The sequence below is a fragment of the Globicephala melas genome, chromosome 20 (assembly GCF_963455315.2).
Source record: "Globicephala melas chromosome 20, mGloMel1.2, whole genome shotgun sequence".
Lineage (NCBI taxonomy): Eukaryota > Metazoa > Chordata > Mammalia > Artiodactyla > Delphinidae > Globicephala > Globicephala melas.
The window spans coordinates 9,191,836-9,211,612 of record NC_083333.1 but is presented as its reverse complement, the minus strand read 5'-3'; the positions used below and the strand labels follow the sequence as shown (position 1 = coordinate 9,211,612).

At 48.3% G+C, this 19,777-nt stretch overlaps 2 protein-coding genes across 10 annotated transcripts in view; one reads left to right on the top strand and one right to left on the bottom strand.

The window, feature by feature from the left end:
• ANKFY1 (ankyrin repeat and FYVE domain containing 1) overlaps positions 1-4,964 on the top strand; it is a 76,344-nt gene extending 71,380 nt beyond the window's left edge. The window contains exon 22 of one of the 2 annotated variants that reach the window (XM_060291203.2): positions 500-4,964. In XM_060291203.2, the coding sequence (XP_060147186.1) occupies positions 500-632 (133 nt within the window). In that variant the 3' untranslated portion in view covers positions 633-4,964. The remainder of the gene's footprint in view (positions 1-499) is intronic. The other variant, XM_030861724.3, reaches the window with a different exon arrangement.
• Positions 4,671-19,650, bottom strand: CYB5D2 (cytochrome b5 domain containing 2). 8 transcript variants are annotated; one of them, XR_009560500.2, is made up of 8 exons: positions 19,236-19,650; positions 14,882-15,022; positions 10,817-11,003; positions 10,266-10,318; positions 9,699-9,829; positions 8,173-8,903; positions 5,521-5,745; positions 4,671-5,007 (listed from the first exon to the last, which is right to left on the bottom strand). XR_009560500.2 is itself a non-coding variant. In XM_060291205.2 (6 exons), exons 1-5 carry the CDS (start codon positions 19,483-19,485, stop codon positions 9,606-9,608), a joined length of 855 nt encoding a protein of 284 aa, XP_060147188.1. In that variant the 5' UTR covers positions 19,486-19,643; the 3' UTR covers positions 4,671-5,007; positions 9,565-9,605. The 8 variants fall into 8 exon arrangements, 4 of the variants coding, with proteins under 4 accessions (XP_060147188.1, XP_060147187.1, XP_060147189.1 ...); XR_009560497.2 differs by lacking the exon at positions 5,521-5,745; XR_009560498.2 differs by lacking the exon at positions 4,671-5,007 and having other exon boundaries at positions 5,014-5,745.
• Between the last annotated feature and the right edge of the window lie 127 nt (positions 19,651-19,777).

The following is a 19,777-nucleotide window of genomic DNA, read 5'->3' as shown; positions in this document are numbered from 1 at the left end:
CTTCTAGTGATGTACAGAGGCCAGCGGGCACTCAGACTGATGGCTTTCCTGCTGAATGCTGGGGTTCACAGTGCTAGGTGGCCTGTCAGGCCTCCTGTCGTCTTAGCCAGGCTTCCTGCTTGCAGTGAAGCTGAGTTGATCACTGCGCTCCCAGGACGTGTGCTTCCCAGCCTGAGCACAGGCCACTGTCCTGAGAACTGAGGAGCTGTTCCCATTACAGGGAGACGCTTCTTTGGCTCTTGCTGAGCCTTTCTTGAGCTTTAAAGAAAGAGGCTTCTCCAGGATCACTTTAACGTAATTATTGGCTAGAATTTTGTTGTCATGGACTATAAATTATACATGCGTTGGTATGATTTGGCTGGCGAGGGGCAGAGCTGGCCTCAGAGTGCCAGGCGTGGGCTTGCTTGTCCGATGGGGCACTGCCGTGCTGTGCTCGCGTGCCAGGCGGCAGTCTGCTCTCGAGAACCCCTCTCACACTTCCTTTCTTTGCTTCCCACAGTCGTCACTGCGGACGTCTTCTTTGCCATAAATGCTCGACCAAGGAGATTCCTATTATAAAGTTTGATCTGAACAAGCCTGTGCGAGTTTGCAACATTTGCTTTGATGTACTGACTTTGGGTGGGGTCTCTTAGTGAGCCCCCGGGAAGGTCCAGGCCACATCCTCGGTTGCATCCCCAGCAGCTGCTCTGCTCACCAGCCTGACCCCCCCACCCTCCACCCCCCAGAGCAGGAGCTGGCAGTTGTGTTCTTGCGGCAATAGACTGGAGCAATTAAGGACCGTGGTGTGACAGATCCCATCTCAAATAATTCTGTGTGATTGTCAGTTTATCAGACTATGATCAAGGTCACTAGACGTCTCACTAATTGGACCAGGTCTTTTAGCCTAAGTGGTAAATGTGATAGGAATTAGACCCCATTCTGCTAGCAATGTACAAGGATGCTTCGAAAACCATTTTCCCTTCCAGTAGCTTAGTGTCCATCTCAGAGCATTCATGAAGTCTTCCTGACTGGGTGGACTTCCTAGGCAGAGCCTAACCGTAGGAAGCTGGCATCTGGCTGCACGACAAGAGCTGGCTTTACTCTAGGGTAAGTGGCTGTGGACTTTTCTGCACAGTGTTTTCATAAAGGTAATAGGATCCTCTTGCCCTGAAATCTCGCTCTCTCTTTTTTTTTTTTTTTTTGGGAAAAGCTAAGCTGTATTTTTAGTGAACTACCCCTTTAAAAAAGGTGAAATATTTCTAAGCAGGGTTCAAAGATGAGAGCTGAAAAATTGTGGCCTTAACAACTGAAAGCTTTACCAGTATTCATGCTACTCGGGTGTCAGGATTGCGGTGTGGCAGCTTGACACCTCCTAGCAGCCGTCTTGTTCTCTCATCTTACTGTGTCCTGTCTATGGAGTCCTCAGTCACCTGCCACTAGGCAGTGGTGGAGAAAATGCACTTTTATTGTGCTGCACTTTTTATATAGCTGCATTATTGGTGATTCCAATTTAAAAATCCATATTCAAAAATACCCTCACGCATCCATGCATCAGTGATTCTAATGATCGGCTTTGACTGGACCTCAGCTCACACTAAGTCTTAAAGGGAAAACTCCTGCGGAGTGTCATGTGGAGCAGGAGAGTGACACGGGCCAAGTGAGGGGAAGGGGACTCTCCAGCCTCAGGCTGGCAGGTCCCATCTCCTTGACACGAGTGCTTCTTGCTGAAACCTTTGCAGTTATGTTGTGAGTGCTGTCCGTCCCAGGTCCCAGGTCCTTGCCCCATAAGAGCCAACAGCCAAAGGCCCTGGCCAAGTGTGTGTGACCCCATCTTGGAAGGCTCGCTCGTGTGCTGAATGAGGCCCCCAGAGCCTACCAGGCCTTAGTCGCTGCTAGTACTGCATTAATCCTGAAGTGTTAAACTTCTTTTCTTTTGAAGGTTTGGCCAGTTTTTTTAAAAAATGCACATTTAAAGAGAAACTTCTACCACTGCTTTAAAAACAAAACAAAACAAAACTCTGAGATGAACAATATGTGTTGTACAGCTATACTCAGAGATTAACAATCTCAATCATACATACTGTTTTTTTCAGACATTTAACCACTACATTTTTTTGTATTAATGAAGTATGAATATATGTGTAAAAGGGACTAAATATTTTTTTTGCAGCAGCAGCCTGTTGTTTTGTTTGGATAATGGTGTGTCCTCCATGTCGCTGTAGACTTATACATCCTACTGCCTAAATATGTGTGTAAAATGAGCTGATAAGCCAGAGTGCTACGGTTTTTTTTTAACATTTCTGTGAATTTATAAGATATATATGCTTTCTATGTTAATATGAGCTTGTGCACAATGTTTCAAAGAAAAAATTAATTAGAAGAGTTCTCCTGTCCCCAAAAGTCTGTGACATATTTCATATAGAATTTTTATAGGAAAACAGCTAGTCTTGGCAAACACCTGACCACGTGAAGCATGTGGTCAGTTTCCATTTTCTGTTGCCTGAACAGGGCCTGAGGAAGTAGGCCTTAGTTAGGTGGCTTGATTCTTTAATTGGAAAGTAAGATAATTATGCTTCAGATATGAATTGAGGTAGTCGGTACTTTTATACCTGTTCTTCTAACGTTCATGGTAGAGAGAGCAGGATGGAAATTCAATCAGGGATGAGATTGATTGTCCTGCCTCTGCCCTACTATACCAATTTCAATAACACTCTAATTTCACTTAAGAATCTTGAAATCATGTTTGAAATTGTTGAGTCAAGCTTCTTTTTCTTCACAGAGTCCAGGGATAGCAATGGTACTTAGCTGCCACAAGTTGGGGGAACATTTTGTGAGTTCTGCATTGGCTTCAGGTAGATCTTGTAGATCTAGAAAAAGCACCTTTCCACAGTCTTAGGCTCTCCCTGCCGTGCCGATGCTTGCAGGGCTGTGTCTCAGGATCCTTGAGTGGTGGCTGACCTGGGGGGACTTGATGTGCTCTCAGTCCCCTTTGTGCTCTCCAGGCCGTCAGACTTGACTCTAGAACTGCCTGGCTGTTCTTGTTACATTTTAATCCATAGCTTACATACTAATAGAAAAAACTCAATTTTATTCATTCAGAAAGTTGCCAACTGTGACTGAGTAGAGCAGGAAGAATAAACTTTATTGAAATATAATTTGCTGAATCAGTCAACATTTTACGCTGAATTAGCTTTTTAACTGCCTCATGCTCATCACCAGATTTATGATACAGTGTGTTCTTTACAGTCCTTTCTTTTTTTTTTTTAAAGATGAAGGTACAAACCATGTGCTATATATATAAATGGAATGGCTAAAACTAACTTGCTATGATCCTCGAACACAGGAATTTCCCACAAACTTAAGTGCCTACACTTAGGACTTATTAACTTTCAGTTATCTTTTAGTGGTGTCTCACTGAATGATGTATTAGAATATGTGTTCTGTTTGGAGTTTGTTGCCTGTGCATTGTCAACCCTAGTTACCAACTTAGTCGAGGCTGGATTAGATTGTTCAGTTCACCTGCCATATTCTCTCCAGGAGTGGGGTCCACGTGACCACTAGTCCTCTACCTCAGAGCCCTGAGTTATTTGTGACCGCCCTGTTCAGCTTTCCTCTCTCCTCTCCCTGAATGGGGTCCCTGCATGGAACTCAGCGTGCTTGTGGGTTCACCACCACTCCCGGTTCATGTCTCCCACTTGTTGTATTGAACGGTATTGTGCTAATCTTATCTGTAGGCATGAAGTGGAGGAAAAGCCTTGGGACAGGGGAAAACCTTGATCTCCATCTAGGTTTCTTTTTAATCTGGAGAAAAACCCCTATTGAACTATGTAATGCTTAGATCTGAAAGGCAAACTAACTCCCCAGGTGACAGTAGCATGAGCAAGTAAATGTAACGCTTCCATGACAGCCCCGCGTGGAGCTTGCAGGTTGAGACTGAGAGAGAGCTCCTGAAACAAGCTTTCTTCCAGGACCTGGGACTGCTTCCCTCGGGCCCAGGCCCAGGAGAACTGGGCATGGGGCTGGCAAGACCAGCCCCTCCTAATCTGAAGCACCAAAGCTCCCCAGCCCCTCTGGGGAGAGGAGGAAGCTGAGGACAAATAACTTTCTAAAGCGTTTGGAAGCCACATTCTCATTTTGTGGAAGTAATTTAGTGAAGAGCTGATTATTTGACTAAACACTTACTAAATTTCCAGAAGTCATCATAGATGCCTTAAAGATTTTCTTTGGAAGATCATTGCCTGTACTGTTACTTTTTTGTGTGGCATAAGTAATATATTAACCTGTTACAACCGACAACATTGGTTTTCTGTAGCTAGGGAGTCTTGAGTTGGCAGCCTGTTCAGCTTAATGACTTAATGTCCTTTTTTGGCACATGTGTGGAGTTGGCTGCTACCATGACATACCTGTGTGCTATACCCAGGGGGAGGGCTGGGCCGAAACTGCAGGCACACATTTGGGTTGATCACCTTGGCTTCCAAGCCATTCTGGGTGGTGCTCAGTGTGGGGCGAGAGCATCATATAGGACCATGGCGCTTAGCAGCATTGTTTCTTTGGAGTCCGTGTAATGGAATGTATTTTTCAAATATTGATATTTGCATTTTCTGTAATATTTCCATATAAATAAAATGAGGTAAAATTGTACATTTAAAGTGGAAACCTTAATAACACATTTGTAGTTCCTTTTTTTTTAAAATTTATTTATTTATTTTTGGCTGGGTTGGGTCTTCATTGCTGTGCACAGGCTTTCTCTAGTTGTGGAGAGCAGGGGCTACTCTTCGTTGCGGTGCGGGCTTCTCATTGCTGTGGCTTCTCTTGTTGCAGAGCACAGGCCCTAGGCACGCAGGCTTCAGTAGTTGCAGCACATGGTCTCAGTAGTTGTGGCTCACAGGCTCTAGAGCACAGGCTCAGCAGTTGTGGCGCACAGGCTTAGTTGCTCCGTGGCATGTGGGATCTTCCCAGACCAGGGCTCGAACCCGGGTCCCCTGCATTGGCAGGCGGATTCTTAACCACTGTGCCACCAGGGAAGCCCTGTAAGCATTAAAAACAAACACAAAAATTTTAACACTCCTGACATGTGAATACATTTCTTTAACAGCTACCCTCTAGGAAAATCTGAATTTCCAACACTTTTCAGAAACACATGGTTGACAGCAGTGAGAAGGTAGCTGTTTTAGGCATAATGACCAGCTGCCTGGATGTCCTGTGCTCTTGGCCCAGACTTCAGCTCATGGTGACGTCTGTGACCACAGCTGCCCAGGCTCAGCCACCTGACCCCACTGCAGCTCTCCCGTGGACCCTGGAAATTCCCTCCCTGACTCCATTATTTAGGAGCAACTCGAGAAGATCCCCCCATGGTGAGGTTTCTGCTGGCCTTGGTCTGAAGGGAGGACTGGTGCTGTGGGTTTCAGAGAAAACTAAGGAAAGTTTAGGGGTTTGCAAGTTAAAATCTAGTGATCCATAATTCCCTCATACAAACTGCATGAATCTAGTAGCTCACCTCACCATCACACTTTCTTGAACTAGTGTTCTCCTTTCCCTTACCTGTTTTCCATTTTGCTCACTCCTGGTTCGGACCAGCTATGGTGATTGATAAATCGCATTCTCTGGTGGCTTTACTCAGAGTTAATAGGCACTGTTGGGGGCTTCCACGTAACAATCCCAAGTAATCCTAATAGCCGTCCCTGAGGAGAACACTGGTCATATTTTGTCATAATATGTGAGTACAAACCGGCATGTTTCATAATTTCTGTGCCTTCATTTTTATGTCTGTAAAACAGAAGTGAGCACGGTTCGTCCTAGCTCACAGGGTTGCCCTGAGGAAGGCGATCAGTATTAGGTCATATGTCCTTCCTCTCATGCAAGTACACGAATTCTGGTGTGCACAGCGAGGGTCCCCTCCAGTGTGGACTGATGGGAGCAATGTCTGCTGCCTATTTGCAGGAATCTGGGGGCCCAGGGAATAGGAAGTGCTTTCGAGGATGGAAATTCAGATTTCCACAGATTTCTGAACAGATATCCCTAACCTGTCCGTAGCGTCTATCTTTCAGATCACAGTTTGTCCTGGAGCTGAGCAAGCTAGGGATGGCGGCAGTGGTCTGATACGGGTCCCTTTGCAAGTTAAAGGGACTGAGCTATGGCCAAAAAATTCTGGGCTCTTCCCTCTTAGTTCTGTGTTTCTGGAAAAACTGGAATCTCAGGATTAAAAGGCAGACGTTACAATTTCCTCCAGCATGTTGGAAGGCAGCTGCCCAGCCCTTGCTTTAACACTGCTCATGGTGTGGCAGAGAGAGCAGACCTGGGTAAGAAGCTCAGCTCTATTCACTTTGTTATAAAGCAGAAACTAACACACCATTGTAAAGCAGTTATACTCCAATAAAGATGTAAAACAAACAAAAAAACACAAAAAACTCAGCCCTGCCGTGCAATGACTGTTGTAACCATTAGATGTGGGGTGGGAGAATTTATGCCCCTTTTCTGGACCATAAGAAGACCCTCTCAAGGCTGGCATCGAGGTTCAGTGAGAACAGACAAAGCTCCCTCCCTGCTCAGCATGTTTGCCCAACATGTATTAGTTTCCTTCTCCACTTCCCTCTGTCAGCAGGTCTTAACTGCCCGAGCTGAACTTTCTGTGGCTTGCATCACGGAGGGACTACCTTCCTCCTCCATAGTCTTGCCCAGGAGAGAGGAAGGAGAGGCATTTCTCCAGTAGCCACTAGCTTCTCATGGCTGAGCCTTCTGGATCATTAACATGACAACCTACTCTTGGCGAATCCTTTGAAGACTCATCCACTGCCCTGGTGTGAGGAGGCTGTTTCCTATAAAGTAAGTGGTCGGCATCGAAAAGGAAACGAGTGCTCATTGAGCAAGGAAGTGAGCAGCCCGCAGAGGCTGGATGAGTGTGTCCTGAAATGTGGGCTCAGGGGTGTTGCATCAGCCAGAGTTCAGGTCTGTACTTGGCTGGGATGACTCTTAAGTGCCTTGTTTTGCTCTTTTTCCTTATCAGTTTGTTTGGAAGGATCTAAACATCTCTGGACCTGGCCTCCACGCCATCCCTGCATTCCTACCCCAGGAGTGGCCTCTGGCCGCTCTAACCAGGGCTTTACTTGGCCATACTACAAGCTCCTTGAGGTCAGGAGCCTCACTTCCCCCCAGCCCAACCCCATGGCACACAGATGCTTGGTAAATATCTGTCGAATAACTAAGGACTAAGGAGAGCAGTGGCAGTGACTAGTTCTCAGTTAGCCTGGGGTTGAGTCAGCAGGGGTGCCTCAGGCACTGAGCTCAAGGGCTGTGTGGAACTCAGAATAAGGTCCTCACTTAAGTTCGCCTCCTTACTGTTTGCTCCTGCTCCAGGGAGGGCGGAGACATACCAAGCCATGGAGGCACGAAGATAGCACTGAGTCAGGACAAGAACCTTGAGTTCTAGGCTCAGCTTCATTGCTATGTGCCTTTATTAAGTTCTTTGGGCCTCGGTTGCCTCATCTGCAAGAGAGCTAATTCTGCACACTTCTCGTGTCCTAGGTATGGTGGATATGGGGGTACAAAGCCAAGTGATCCTTGGTCCCTGTCTCAAAGAGAGTCTGCAGTCCAATGCGAGAGGCTGATAGGAAATTCATAGTTACGGGACACTGTGACATTTGTTATTTTAGAAGTGAACACAGAATTATTTTCCTAGAGGAAAGTGCGTCTAAATCCACTGGTGGGCCAGTGGTTCATGAAGCCTCCCATTTGATTGAGCTACGTTATTAAGGGATAAGAGGTAGAAAAATTGAGAAGAAGACATGTCATTCCAGGCAGAAGGGACAGCCGGGGTGAAGGTGTTGCAGGCATAAAGCAGCGAGGTGAAGGCTGGAGGGATCAGTGCACGTGGGAGGTGGTGGCAGAGATACAGAGGCTAAGAGGAGACGGACCCTAGAAGGGCCTCGTGTGCCGCTGAAGAGTTAGCACCTGATCCTTACAGATAAGGGAGCCACTGAAGAGGTTTAAACGGAGAATGCCCCGAACATCACGGGGATGGCTTGGCAGTGTGGAGGATGGGCTGGAGGGAGTGCAGTTAGATCAGGTGAGAAAGGAAGGCCTCAACCAGAGGAGGAGTACTGAACAGGTAAGGGGTGGGATTGCTAGGACCTGGAGACTGGTCAGGAGGAGGGGCTCAGGAGGGAAGGGGCTGGGGATGATGGCCAGGATTCTTACTTGGTGTGACTGGGTGCTTTGAGATGGCGATGATGGAACCATCCAGGGACACTGGAAGAATCACCAGGGAGAAGATGAAGACTAAATGCCAGAACTGTGGAGACTCTGGTGCCTGCAGAAATGGTCAGGAAAGCCGCCTGGACGAGATTGCAGACTTGGCAGCTGACGCAGGAGCGACAGGAGCTGGTGGGAAGGCGTGTGGAGGAGAGGCTTCCAGGAGGCTGGAAGGGACCCCCGAGGGAGATAAGGGAAATGGGGAAAAAGCCAAGGGAGGCTTTCACGAGGGCCCTCAGGTGGGACAGGTCCAGGTAGGTAATAATTGAATGTGGCCGTGCGTTTGCCAGTACAGAATTTATCCTGCTGTGGCGCAGGGAAGGGCTAAGCTGGGCGACTGTGTTGCAGGCAGACGGGGGCTGAGGAGCAAAGCCTGAGTACATGCAGCATTCTCCAAAGCTTCGCTGGGGCGGGAAGTAGGGACAGGAAGGAGTTACGGGGCCTCAGAAGAATGGGGCAGGAGGGAAGGGAAGTGAGCTGTTGAATGCAGACTTAGAGGGAAGAGCCGGGAGGCAGGAAGAGGTTAAAGGTGCTGGAAAGGCCGGTGAGGAAGATCCTGGATGGCAAAAGGAGCCAAGAGCAGGATTCAGGCGTGAAGAGCAGCTGTGGCCGAAGGGCAGTGAGCCACACCAGTTAGGGCAGGCAGCCTCCGTTTTCCAGTCCGTGAATCTGGAAAGCTATTAAGTGAGATTAATGATAAAGGAGAGGAAAAAAGACCAAGAAAGGGAGGACAGGGAATGTTTAGATTAACAGCTGAGGGGACTGGGAGAAGTTGAGGTGAAGGCACAGATGGGGAGACCATGAACCTGTAATCGCTTCAGATTCGTTTCCTTACCTGTAAGGTAGGAACTCTGCCCCCATGAGCTTAACTAGAATCGAGGAGGTAACGGGTATGAACTTGGTCCAGTGTGGGAGATTACAGATGACCTTGGACACACCACCCACTGTTGAGGCTGTTTGTATTGGCATTTGTAGCCTTGCCCAAACTTTGATGTTGCGCTAGCCAGTGTCCGCGTTAGAGCTGTGAAACTACCTTTTGCTCAAAAATGCAGACTTCTCCCTTTGAAAACACACCACCCCTAATTTTAAGTGTTTAAAGAGAAACAATATCTTTGCTTTAAATTGTTGCTTTGTTCAGAGTTATCTGGATTTGCTGCATCCCTAAGAGCAAAAACTTCTCCGTTTCCAGAACTAGCCTATCCTGTTTTATTGTCACCTCTCACTATATTGGTCCAGCTCGAATTAACTCAATGCGGCTTTTGGCTGTACTGATAAATTCAAGTTTGCCTAAGGGCAGAGGTCTTACTTTTAAGAAAGGTTGTAAAAGTCAGGGCTCACATTAGCAAGTGGGGAACCGGAACAGGGTTGTGTTGACACTGTTAGTTCGTATGGCTTTTCTGGATGTGTCTGCTTGTTTCTGAGTTGTAAGGGAATGACGTAGGCCCCGATGTCCTGGTCAGGATGAGACTTACAAGCAGGGCCCAGGCCGGCAGCTGATCTGGGCAGCCTGGGAGTCCGTGGAAAGGAAGCTGTTGGAGCTCAGAGCCCTTCTGCGTGTCTGTCCAGTTAGCTCTGAGTTGGTCAAATTTGTGCCCGTTAATACCTGCGAACTCCAAAGGATGATGGTGAGGAGATCTAGCGGAATAGTGGCAAAAACAGGCCGACCAGTACTAGGCAGGTTGCCAAGCACTGGGCTCAGTCACCAAAATGGTGAGCCCATGGGGAGGGGCATGAGTCCTGTCTGCAGAGCATGGCCCAGTCCTTCCAGGCCCTCTTGTTTCATGTAGGAGCCCTCCTAGGGCACAGGAGTCAAGGGCCCATTAGGGAAAGGCAGGTGAGGGTTCCCTGTGGGTTATGGACATACAGGGTACCGGCTCAGAGGGGGACATAGCATGTGATGGCTAGGGGTGGGCAGCCTGTGTATTCCTCCAAGTTGGGGTGGTCCAAGTCCCCACGATTTCTGTGTGTAGGGTTGTCCGGCGTCTGGTCACTAGGGGGGCCAGTTGTTCTCACACACACGCAGTGGGGCTCCTTGGCACCTGGCTTAAACAGCTTCCTGGGGACGCCAATCCAGTCTCTGCTCACACCTCCACTAAGGAGAGAAGGAAAGAGGGCTGCTTAAAGCATGAAGTCGTGAGTTTCTCTGGGAAGGGAGGAGAGGGAGCAGTGAACCAGGCCTTGCGAAAAGGAGAAGCCATTTCACTTGCTGCCTTGGTGTTTTCCCAAGGCAGTGGTCTGCAGTGTTCACCCGAACCTTCTTGCTCTCCCCCGAGGTCCTCCAGCTTCCCCTCTGAGGGCACAGCCCGTCGTCCTTTCACTGCTGCTCCAGCCCCTGCCCTCTGCCTTCCTAGGAGGCCGCGCCACTTCCCTGCACTGGTGGCAACACCTGTGAAAGGCTTTTCCCCACTGGCCTCTGAGCGTCTCAAAAGCAGCGTCTGGCTTGAGAATCGCTATCCCAGAGCACACGTATTTTGACAAAGTTCCCCTGGGTTAACAGTCAATTTATGGCCTCACTGAACAGCACAGATGTGGTGACCTAGAAGATGGATTTGGGGGAGAGGCGGGAGGAACAGAAGGAAAGCCCGTTTACCTCCTCTGGGAGCACCAGAACCGGCTGCCCCGGGTTGAGCTCCACTCAGCATTGCATGGTGGAAACTTCTGCTTCTCTTTCAGTTCCTGTTTATTTGCCTCCAAGCCTTTGGTGATCATGGCTTCTGCCTGGGTCAGTTCTGGAGTAGGTAGCCCATCCTCTCCGTAGAACCTTCCTGTCACCCTCCCTGTGGTGACAGGAAAGCTGACATCAGAGTAGCTGTGGGAGGGGGGCGGCAGGAACAGAGGCTTAGCTCCTGCAGAAGTCCTGGTAAAGCCGAGTCCCCAGGGCTTCCGCCTTCCACAGTAGCCTGCTGGCTGCTGATTTATTAAGAACTGGTTGGAGGGACTTGTGTTGCCTTCTATCCCGATGTCTCTCAACATCTTATACGACTCTGGATAGACGCCTCCCTGTTCTAGATGTAGAGTCCTCCAGCACGGAAATTATAAAATCCTTCCCCACATGTCACTCATTTTTCAGTGTTCCACAGTGCTTGAGGTACACAGTAGGTGTCCAAGAAATGCTTGATGAATGAATGGCTTATTGCATAACATTTTTGTGGCTCATTTCTTCCCCACATTGAATTATTTTGTCTTATATGGATATAAATAAGTCATTTATTGAGTGTTCACTCAGCATCAGGAGCTGTGCTAGCACTTTACCAGTATTTTGTAATCCTCCTAACACCCGTTTGAGAGAGAAATCAGTGCTCCCGTGGTCCTAGGAGAGAGACTGGGAGACTGAATAGCTGGGAAGTCCCTGAAGCTAGTAAGTGGGTCTGGCCCTGAGCTCATGCTCTCCCCTCCACCATTCTTTTCCGGCTCAGTCCTTCAGTGGACAAGCTGAGTGGAAACTGGTTTTAGTTTGAAATCCCCGTCAGAATTTGTAAGGTCTGAGCTATGGCAGTGGCCAGCAAGTGGTCGGCGAGCCTGTAGGCCAGAGCCAAGAAGAGATCAGTTCTTAGATGCAGGGACTTGCATCTCCGAGTCCTGAAGTGCAAGTGGCTTTCACAGCAGCCCCTGGCACAGGGCAAGAGAAGCAGCAGAAAGGACTTCTAGAAGGTTTGCCCAAGTAGGAGGAGGTATCTGTACATACCTGCTCCTGCTGTGTCTGTCCAATCTTCTCAGTCCCCGAGAACTGAGATTCCAGGGTACGTTCGTGTACCAGATTCAGTTCATCTTCTCAAGTCCAACACCCTATCCTGACCTTTCCAATTCTATTCTTATCACTTTGTTTTTTCGGCCACTCCATGTGGCTTGCGGGATCTTAGTTCCCCAACCAGGGGTTGAACCCAGGCCCCCTGCAGTGGAAGCGCAGAGTCCTAACCAGGGGACCGCCAGGGAGGTCCCTATTCTTATCACTTCTGCCTGGGTTCCCTGGCTTAGGAGCCCTGGATCTCTGACTCCTCCTTCACATCTAAATGTACACTTCCCTTCGTTCATGTCCAAACCATGGGTGAATCGTGTCGGTCCAACCTTTAAAAAACACCCTGATTCTGCCCATTCCTTTCCATTTCCATTGCTACCACCCTAATCCAGACGATGGATTACGACAGTGGCCTCCCAGTGGTCTCTGCTTCAGCTCATTCCTTCCCACAGTTCTTTCTCTACAGAGTAGCTGGGGTGACCTTTTAAAAACGTAAATCACACCTCCATGCCTGGTTTATACCCTCCTATGGCTTCCTAAAACATATGGATAAAACACAAACTTCTTATCAAAGGCCTCCAAGACAAGCATCTGACCTGTGTTTGCTTCTTCAGCCTCGTCTTAAGTGGTCCCCTCCCTCACTGTAGGCTCCCTGACCATGCTTCGCTGCTCCCCGCCTCGCGCACTCTGTTCCCTCAGCCTGAAATACTCTCTTCTCAGATCTCAGGATGGCTGGCTCCTTCTCACCTTCCAGGTCTCAGCTTAATTTTCATTTCCTCCAAGAGGCTACCCTGACCGTCTGCTCTAAAGGTGTCACGCACACACCCAAACATGCATCACATTAGTTTTAGCTTATTCACAGTCCTATCTGGAATTGTCTAGTCAGTTTACTAGTTTATGATACTGCTCTCCCCACCAGTGAGGCCCCAGCACTCAAAGCAGCTTAGTTCAGAGCATTCATTTTGAACGCTTGTTAGAATAAATGAAGGGAGCAGGGCCCAAGTCCCAGGGCTTCAGTCTGAGTTGGCCTGGCACCGCACTTTCTCCTGTAGAGGGTCTCTGTATGCATGGTGACAAGTCTGTCCTGGTGGGTTTTAGACATGAGACCCAAAGAGAGGACAGCAGTAGTAGAGGCAACAGAGGAAGAGGCAGAAGCTGTGTCGTGAGAATGGCGGTCACCATTGGCTGGGTCTCCAGAACACAAAAATGGCATCTCGTTTCCCCTCGAGGCCTGGCCATATGGCTGCCAAGATGGCTTCCTGCTGTCGTCCTTCAGTGTGCACCTGTGTAATAAACCTTCATCTTCTGACGCTCTGTCCTGAGGGTTTCTGGTGCCCTGAAAGAACCTAACACTGCCCTCCCCTTACAGAATGAGCTAACAGAGGACAGGAACTGCATTCAGCTCATCTGTGGTCCCCATGAGGACCAGAACCACAGCATATCCATAGCAGATACTCGAATGTATCCTGACTTTAACTACAGTCCTTCGGAGGCATTTCTGACCATGTGCCCCTCACTCCCCTGCACGTTAACACTGTTCAGACAAGACGAGTTCACTCATCTCACCAAACACATCAGTTTGCTCCTCGACATCAGTGTGATGTGTTTGGTCTGGCATCCTTTGCTGACACACAGGACTCCACTTTTATTCTTCTGTGTTGGGTTTTTTCCTTATTAACACAGTCATGTTTCAGCTTTGGTTTGGCAACTTTATGGGGAAAAGGGAGAACCAAGCCTTCTGAAGGCCAGACGGATAGAGGTCAGTTCCTTCAGTGGCAAACATAGTTGTGATCTGAGGAGTGGCCTGGTGCAGACTGGGTGAAAACAAAGATGGGGGGTGCTGCAGGTTGGGGTGACAGGGGCCAACAGTGGTGGGTGTGGAAGAGGGGGCACTGGAAACAGAACTTCAGATTCATGAAAAAAGCCTTGGCTAGTTGGATGTGGACGGAGCAGAGGAGTCAGTGAAAATGCCAGTGAAAGGTTCTCAGCAAAGGTAACCCAGGGAGTAATGACAGAAGCAGACATGCAGGGGCATTAGGGGCAGAGAAAGAACTTCCAATTTAGACCTGTTCCAGGGTTAAGTGACACTGATGTTCCTCAGGAAATTAGCCGTGTCTAAGTGGGCTCCAGTGAGAGGTCAGGGCAGCAGTAGATGGAGAACAGGGGCCCAACCATCCCAGTTGTCAGTGTTTGTGAAGCAATCTACTGTTTAGTGTCTAACATTTCTTTAGGACACCGTTAGGTATCTTCTCATTTAGGTAGCAGGTGCGGCGCTCCACACAACTGGCTTGAACAAGTGTTTGATGAGCATGACTTCCACCTGGGAGGCAGTTCGTTGAGGATGGGCACAGGTTGATGTCTGTCTCCTTCGGGGACGAAGTAAAAGGATATTTGTCAAAACCATTTGCAAACAGGCTTTGAGCCTCCCTGACTGTGTCTGAAGCCAGACTCCTGGAACACGGCGAGATGGGGAAGCTGCCCTCCTGGGCGGGTCACTCAAGAGTGGCGCAGGCTGTGGGGCAGCAGAGGCCAAAGCCAGTGGTCGGGCAGTCCTCTCCCAGGAGCGAGAGCAAGGGAAACAGGGACCTCCCCGGTGGGCCCGTGGTTAGGACTCCGCGCCTTCACTGCCGAGGGCCTGGTCGGATCCCTGGTCAGGGAACTGAGATCCCACAAGCCGCGGCATGACCAAAAAAAAAGGTGATGGAAACAAGCGCCCCAGCCATTTCCTTCCGGGACATATCGCCACACTGACAGCCGGAGTTTAAGGTGAAAAATCCATGGGCATTTTTCAGATTTTAACCTTGAGTCCAATCCCCAAAGAATTCTAGCCCCTTAAAAAAACTGCAAGACAAACAAAACAAGAAAACAACTGCAAGACAACTAAATGAAATCTATGGAAATGACCTGTGGAATACTTACCGATGAATTCATAATTCTGCTCATAGAATGAAAGCCAACTTTGGAGTGTCAGCATCTCAGAAAATGACAGGTCAGATACATCATCCACAAGGCCTCCTTCAGAGTAGTCCCCGGTCACAAACGCTCTGGATGCGTCTCGGCCTGCAGGGGAGATGTTTCCAGTAGATTAACTTATAAATCACCAACACTGTAGCAACTCAAGAATCTGTTTTCTGAGAAACATCTCCCCCAAACCCTCACTCCCCAGCCCCCAGCAAAGCTGATCCCTCCTCCCCCTCGGTGACAGACGCCCCTGGATCTTAGACATACTTTCTGGCATGCATCCTGTTCTTTCATTGACTTTCAGCAACATTTCGCATGGTGGACCATGTCCCTTGGCTTCTGTGACACTATACTCTTGGTTTTCCTCCTACCCTTCTAGCTCATTTTCTACCAGCCTCAGACATCAGTTCTTGTTCACCTCCTTTGCTCCATCCACACCCTCCACTTGACAATCTCATCCACTCCGTGGTTTCAAGTACCACCTCTCTGCCAAAGATGCCAAATTTGTATGTTTAGCTCAGACTTCTCTTGAGCTCCAGACCTGTATATCCAGTTGTCTGCTCAACGTGCCTTAGATGACTTTCAGACATCACAAGTTAAAAATGTCCATACTGCATCCCCAGCCCCTGGAAACCTGCCTCTATTCTAGTACTCCCTGTCTCGGTTAATAACCAGTTGCTCACTCCAGAAATGTAGTCCTTGACTCCTCCTTCATCCCTTACATCCCATCAGTCCCCAAGTCCTATAATTTCTTCCTAAATATCAGTCTGCCTGGCCCCATCTACTACTAAGCAAGCCCGGGCTGCCGTCGTCTCTCATCTGAACTACTAGAGTAACCTGCTAGGTCTCCCTGCATTCATTTGGCCCCCTGCTCATCTATTTTCCATACAACACTTAGACTGATATTTTAATTAAATCGATCATACCATTCTCTTGCTTCAGAATCCTCAGGGGCTTCCTTTTGCCCTATGACAAGGTACATATTCCTTAGCAGGCCATTCAAGGCTCTGCACCAGCCACCGCCAACCTCACCTTGCCACTGTACTCCCTTTCTCGCTCTCCTCCTCCCCCACTAGGCTAAGGCCTCTAGTAACACCACTATGTTCTTTTAACACTCATCACAAAAATAACTGATTAACTGCTTATGTGATAACTATTTAACGTCTGTCATTTCTACTAGTCCGCAAGTTTTATCAGGGAAAAGAACATACCAAACTAAAGAATCAGTTCCCCAGTGTCTGGTGGTGCCTGATCTTTAGTAAATTCTCAGTAAATACACGACTGAATGAAACCCATACATTTATAGTTAATTGATTTTCAATAAGGGTGCCAATTCAATGAGGGAAAGAACAAATGGTGCTGGGACAACTGAATAGTGACATGCAAAAGAATGAAATTGGACCCCTACCATATATAAAATTGACTCCATAAATCAATGACCTGAATTATGAGCTAAAAATATAAAACTCTTAGGAGAAAACATAGGTGTAAGTCTTTGTGACCTAGGATTAGGCAATGGTTTCTTAGCTAGGACACCAAAAGCACAAACCACCAGAGGGAAAATAATTAGGATTTGGTCAGAAATTTTAAATTTTGTGCATTAAAGGACACTATCAAGAAAGTGAAGCCCTGAAACCATAAAACACCCAAGAGAAAACAGGCAGCATGCTCTTTTTTTTTTTTTTTTTTGGCCGTGCTGTTTGTGGGATCTTAGTTCCCCAACCAGGGATCGAGCCTGGGCCCTCGGCAGTGAAACTGCAGAGTTCTAACTACTGGACTGCCAGGGAATTCCCGGCAGTATGCTCTTTGACATTGGTCTTGGCAGTATTTTTGGGAATGTCTCCTCAGGCAAGGAAAACAAAAGCAAAAGTAAACAAATGAAACTACATCAAACTTAAAAGCTTTTGCACAGCAAAGGAAACTATCAACAAAACGAAAAGGCAAGGGAATTCCCTGGCGGTCCAGTGGTTAGGACTCCGTGCTTCCACTGCAGGGGGCCAGGGTTTGATCTCTGGTGGGGAACTAAGATCCTGCAAGCTTCAAGGCGCAGCCAAAACAAACAAACAGAAAACCCGAAAAGGCAGCCTACTGAATGGGAGAAGATATTTGTAAATGATATATCTGATAAAGGGTTACCATCTAAAATATACAAAGAATTCATACAACTCAGCATCAACAGAACAAAATAAAACAGGGACTTCCCTGGTGGCAGAGTGGTTAAGAGTCCGCCTGCTAATGCGGGGGACACGGGTTCGAGCCCTTGTCCGGGAAGATCCCACATGCCGTGGAGCAACTAAGCCCGTGTGCCACAACTACTGAAGCCCATGTGCCTAGAGCCCATGCTCCACAACAAGAGAAGCCACCGCAATGAGAAGCCCACGCACCGCAGCGAAGAGTAGCCCTTGCTCTCCGCAACTAGAGAAAGCCTGCGCAACTTGTACATAATGTTCATAGTATTATTCATGATAAGCAAAAAGTGGAGACAACCCAAATATCCAAGAAATGATGAATAGATCAACAAAATGTGGTATATCTATACAATGGAATATTATTTGGCCATAAAAAGGCATGGAGTCTTGACATGCCGATACATCATGAATGAACTTTGAAAACATTATGCTAAGTGAATGAAGCCAGACACAAAAGGCCACATGCATGACTCCATTTACATGAAATGCCCAGAAGAGGCAAATCTTTTGAGACAGAAAGTAGATACTGGTTGCCAGGGGCTAAGTAGTCGGAGGGGTTGGGGAATGACTCCTAATAGATATGGGGTTTCTTTTGGGGGTGATAAAAATGCTCTGAAATGAGATAATGGTGATACTTGCACAACTTTCTATGTTCACAACCACTTGTACTCTTTAAAAGGGTGGATTTTATACCATCTGAATATCTTTAAAAAAAAATATTGACTAAGCGAATAAGTGAACATACCTGCTTCCCTACTAGAGTGCATAGGTGTTGGGGAGCAATGTTATAATCTCTGATTCCTCAGCACGTGGTACAGGGCCAGCTACATGGCAGTGGTCAGTAAATAGATGGTGAATAAGTATTGGGCACAAAGGAACTCAGTCGACAGTGGAGCACATTGCAAAAGAAAAACCACTCCAGAAATGGAGTGTTTTCTGCTCACACTTGTGCATACAGCCATGATGGCTGCATCAGAGTGCGGCAGGAGAGTGCACCAAAGTGTCCTCACCTGGCAGGTAAGTAAAACACTTGATTCCAGTTCCAGCTCTGCTTCTAACTCACTGTGTAGCCCTGGGTAAGTCCCTTCCCCTTCTGGACTGTTTGAGGAGCTCAGCAACACCAACTGAACTTAATTCCTTCTCTGTCAATGCTTCTGTTTCTTAAAAGTTCTCCCTAAAGACAGGGAAGTGACTTGCATTTAAGTACCAGAGGCAGCTACCCAGTTCTCCTGAAATAATGACAAGTGGGAAATGCTTATTTCCTATCAGCTTAGTCACTGGCCGTAGGCTTGCTCGTCGTCTTTTTCTTTTTTAATCTAGGAGATGGTCATTCTTCTGGGCTGGTAAGACGACATCTCTAAAAGTAATAGGCTGGTGTTCCTAGTTCAAGTCCTGTCAGGACTTAGTTGTGAGGGCTCTAGGCAAATCACATCCTCCAATCCCCCAAGATATAAAATAGGGAGGACAGAATAATCCTCATTTGACAAATGTTCTTTGAGGCCTAACGTGCCAGCTTTGTTCTAAGTACTGAAGGACTGTAAATGAGGCCAGACTCCTTCCCTGTGCTCTAACCTGATAAACTTTTTCAAGGAAGGCAGACAAATGCATTTGTACTAGAAGCAAGAACGACTCAAACCAAATGTACTACTTTTAGGGGAAACCTGGAGCAGGGGGAAAGGAAGATCGCTTCCAATTGGGGCACATTGAAGAAATGGTTGGAATCATTTCCAACCATTTGGGGAACTCTTGAGGCCGGGGCAGGGCGTCACTCATCTCTGGGCCCTGAGAGCCACGCAGTGTGGCACAAAGCATGTACTGGGGGCTTCTGCTGGCGAGTAAAAGGTAACTCGTAAGAGGCAAGAGATGTGTTTCTCCAGCCTAACTCAAGAAGAGCGGTGGGGAAAGATAGGGAAAGCAAAGGCTGGCAACAGTTGCCCATAGTCCTGCCCGAGTCAAAACAGACCAGAAGGATGATGCAGCTGAGCCCGGTCCCCACGCTGGTCTGACGAATGTGGGGAGGAAAAGAGGAAATGAATAAACGAATGAATAAGTGAATGAATGAAGCGCAGACGCCTACCGGCCCGCATCGTAACAGGAATAGGCGTGAACCGCCCCGCTAATACCTGCGAAGCCGCTATAGTGGGCCCCAGGCTCGTAGTGCCTCCGGCCAGAGGACACATCGTAGACGCGTCCGAGCAAGGCCAAGTAGAGGCCCCGGTCCCCAGGGCGGCCGCGATAGCGGGCCAGCTCCTCGGGTATGAAAAGGCGAAAGTCAGCGCGGGGACTCCACCAGCCCATCAGCCGTGCGGCCATCGCCGCCGCTGCCGCCGTGGCCAGGCCCAGCCAGAGCCCACGCCTGCCGAGGCTCAGCATTTCGACAGCCGCACCGCCTCGGCTCCTCCGAGATTGCTGCCTCTCTGTCCACAACTAAGATGGCGGAGAACCGGCCGCTACGTCACCGGCGCGACGCGCGCTCTCCTGTGTCCGCCCGTCACCAAGGGGACAACGGAGGACTGAAAGGGGAAAGTCTGGCGAAAAGTTCACTCCCTGGCTCCAACTCTTTCTCGTACTTTTCTAGCATAGCTAGCGACTGTGGAGGGATACCGAGAAAGTGAGTAGCGGGAAGCCTTCCTGGCCGGCAGATTATCTGCCCCCAACAAAGATG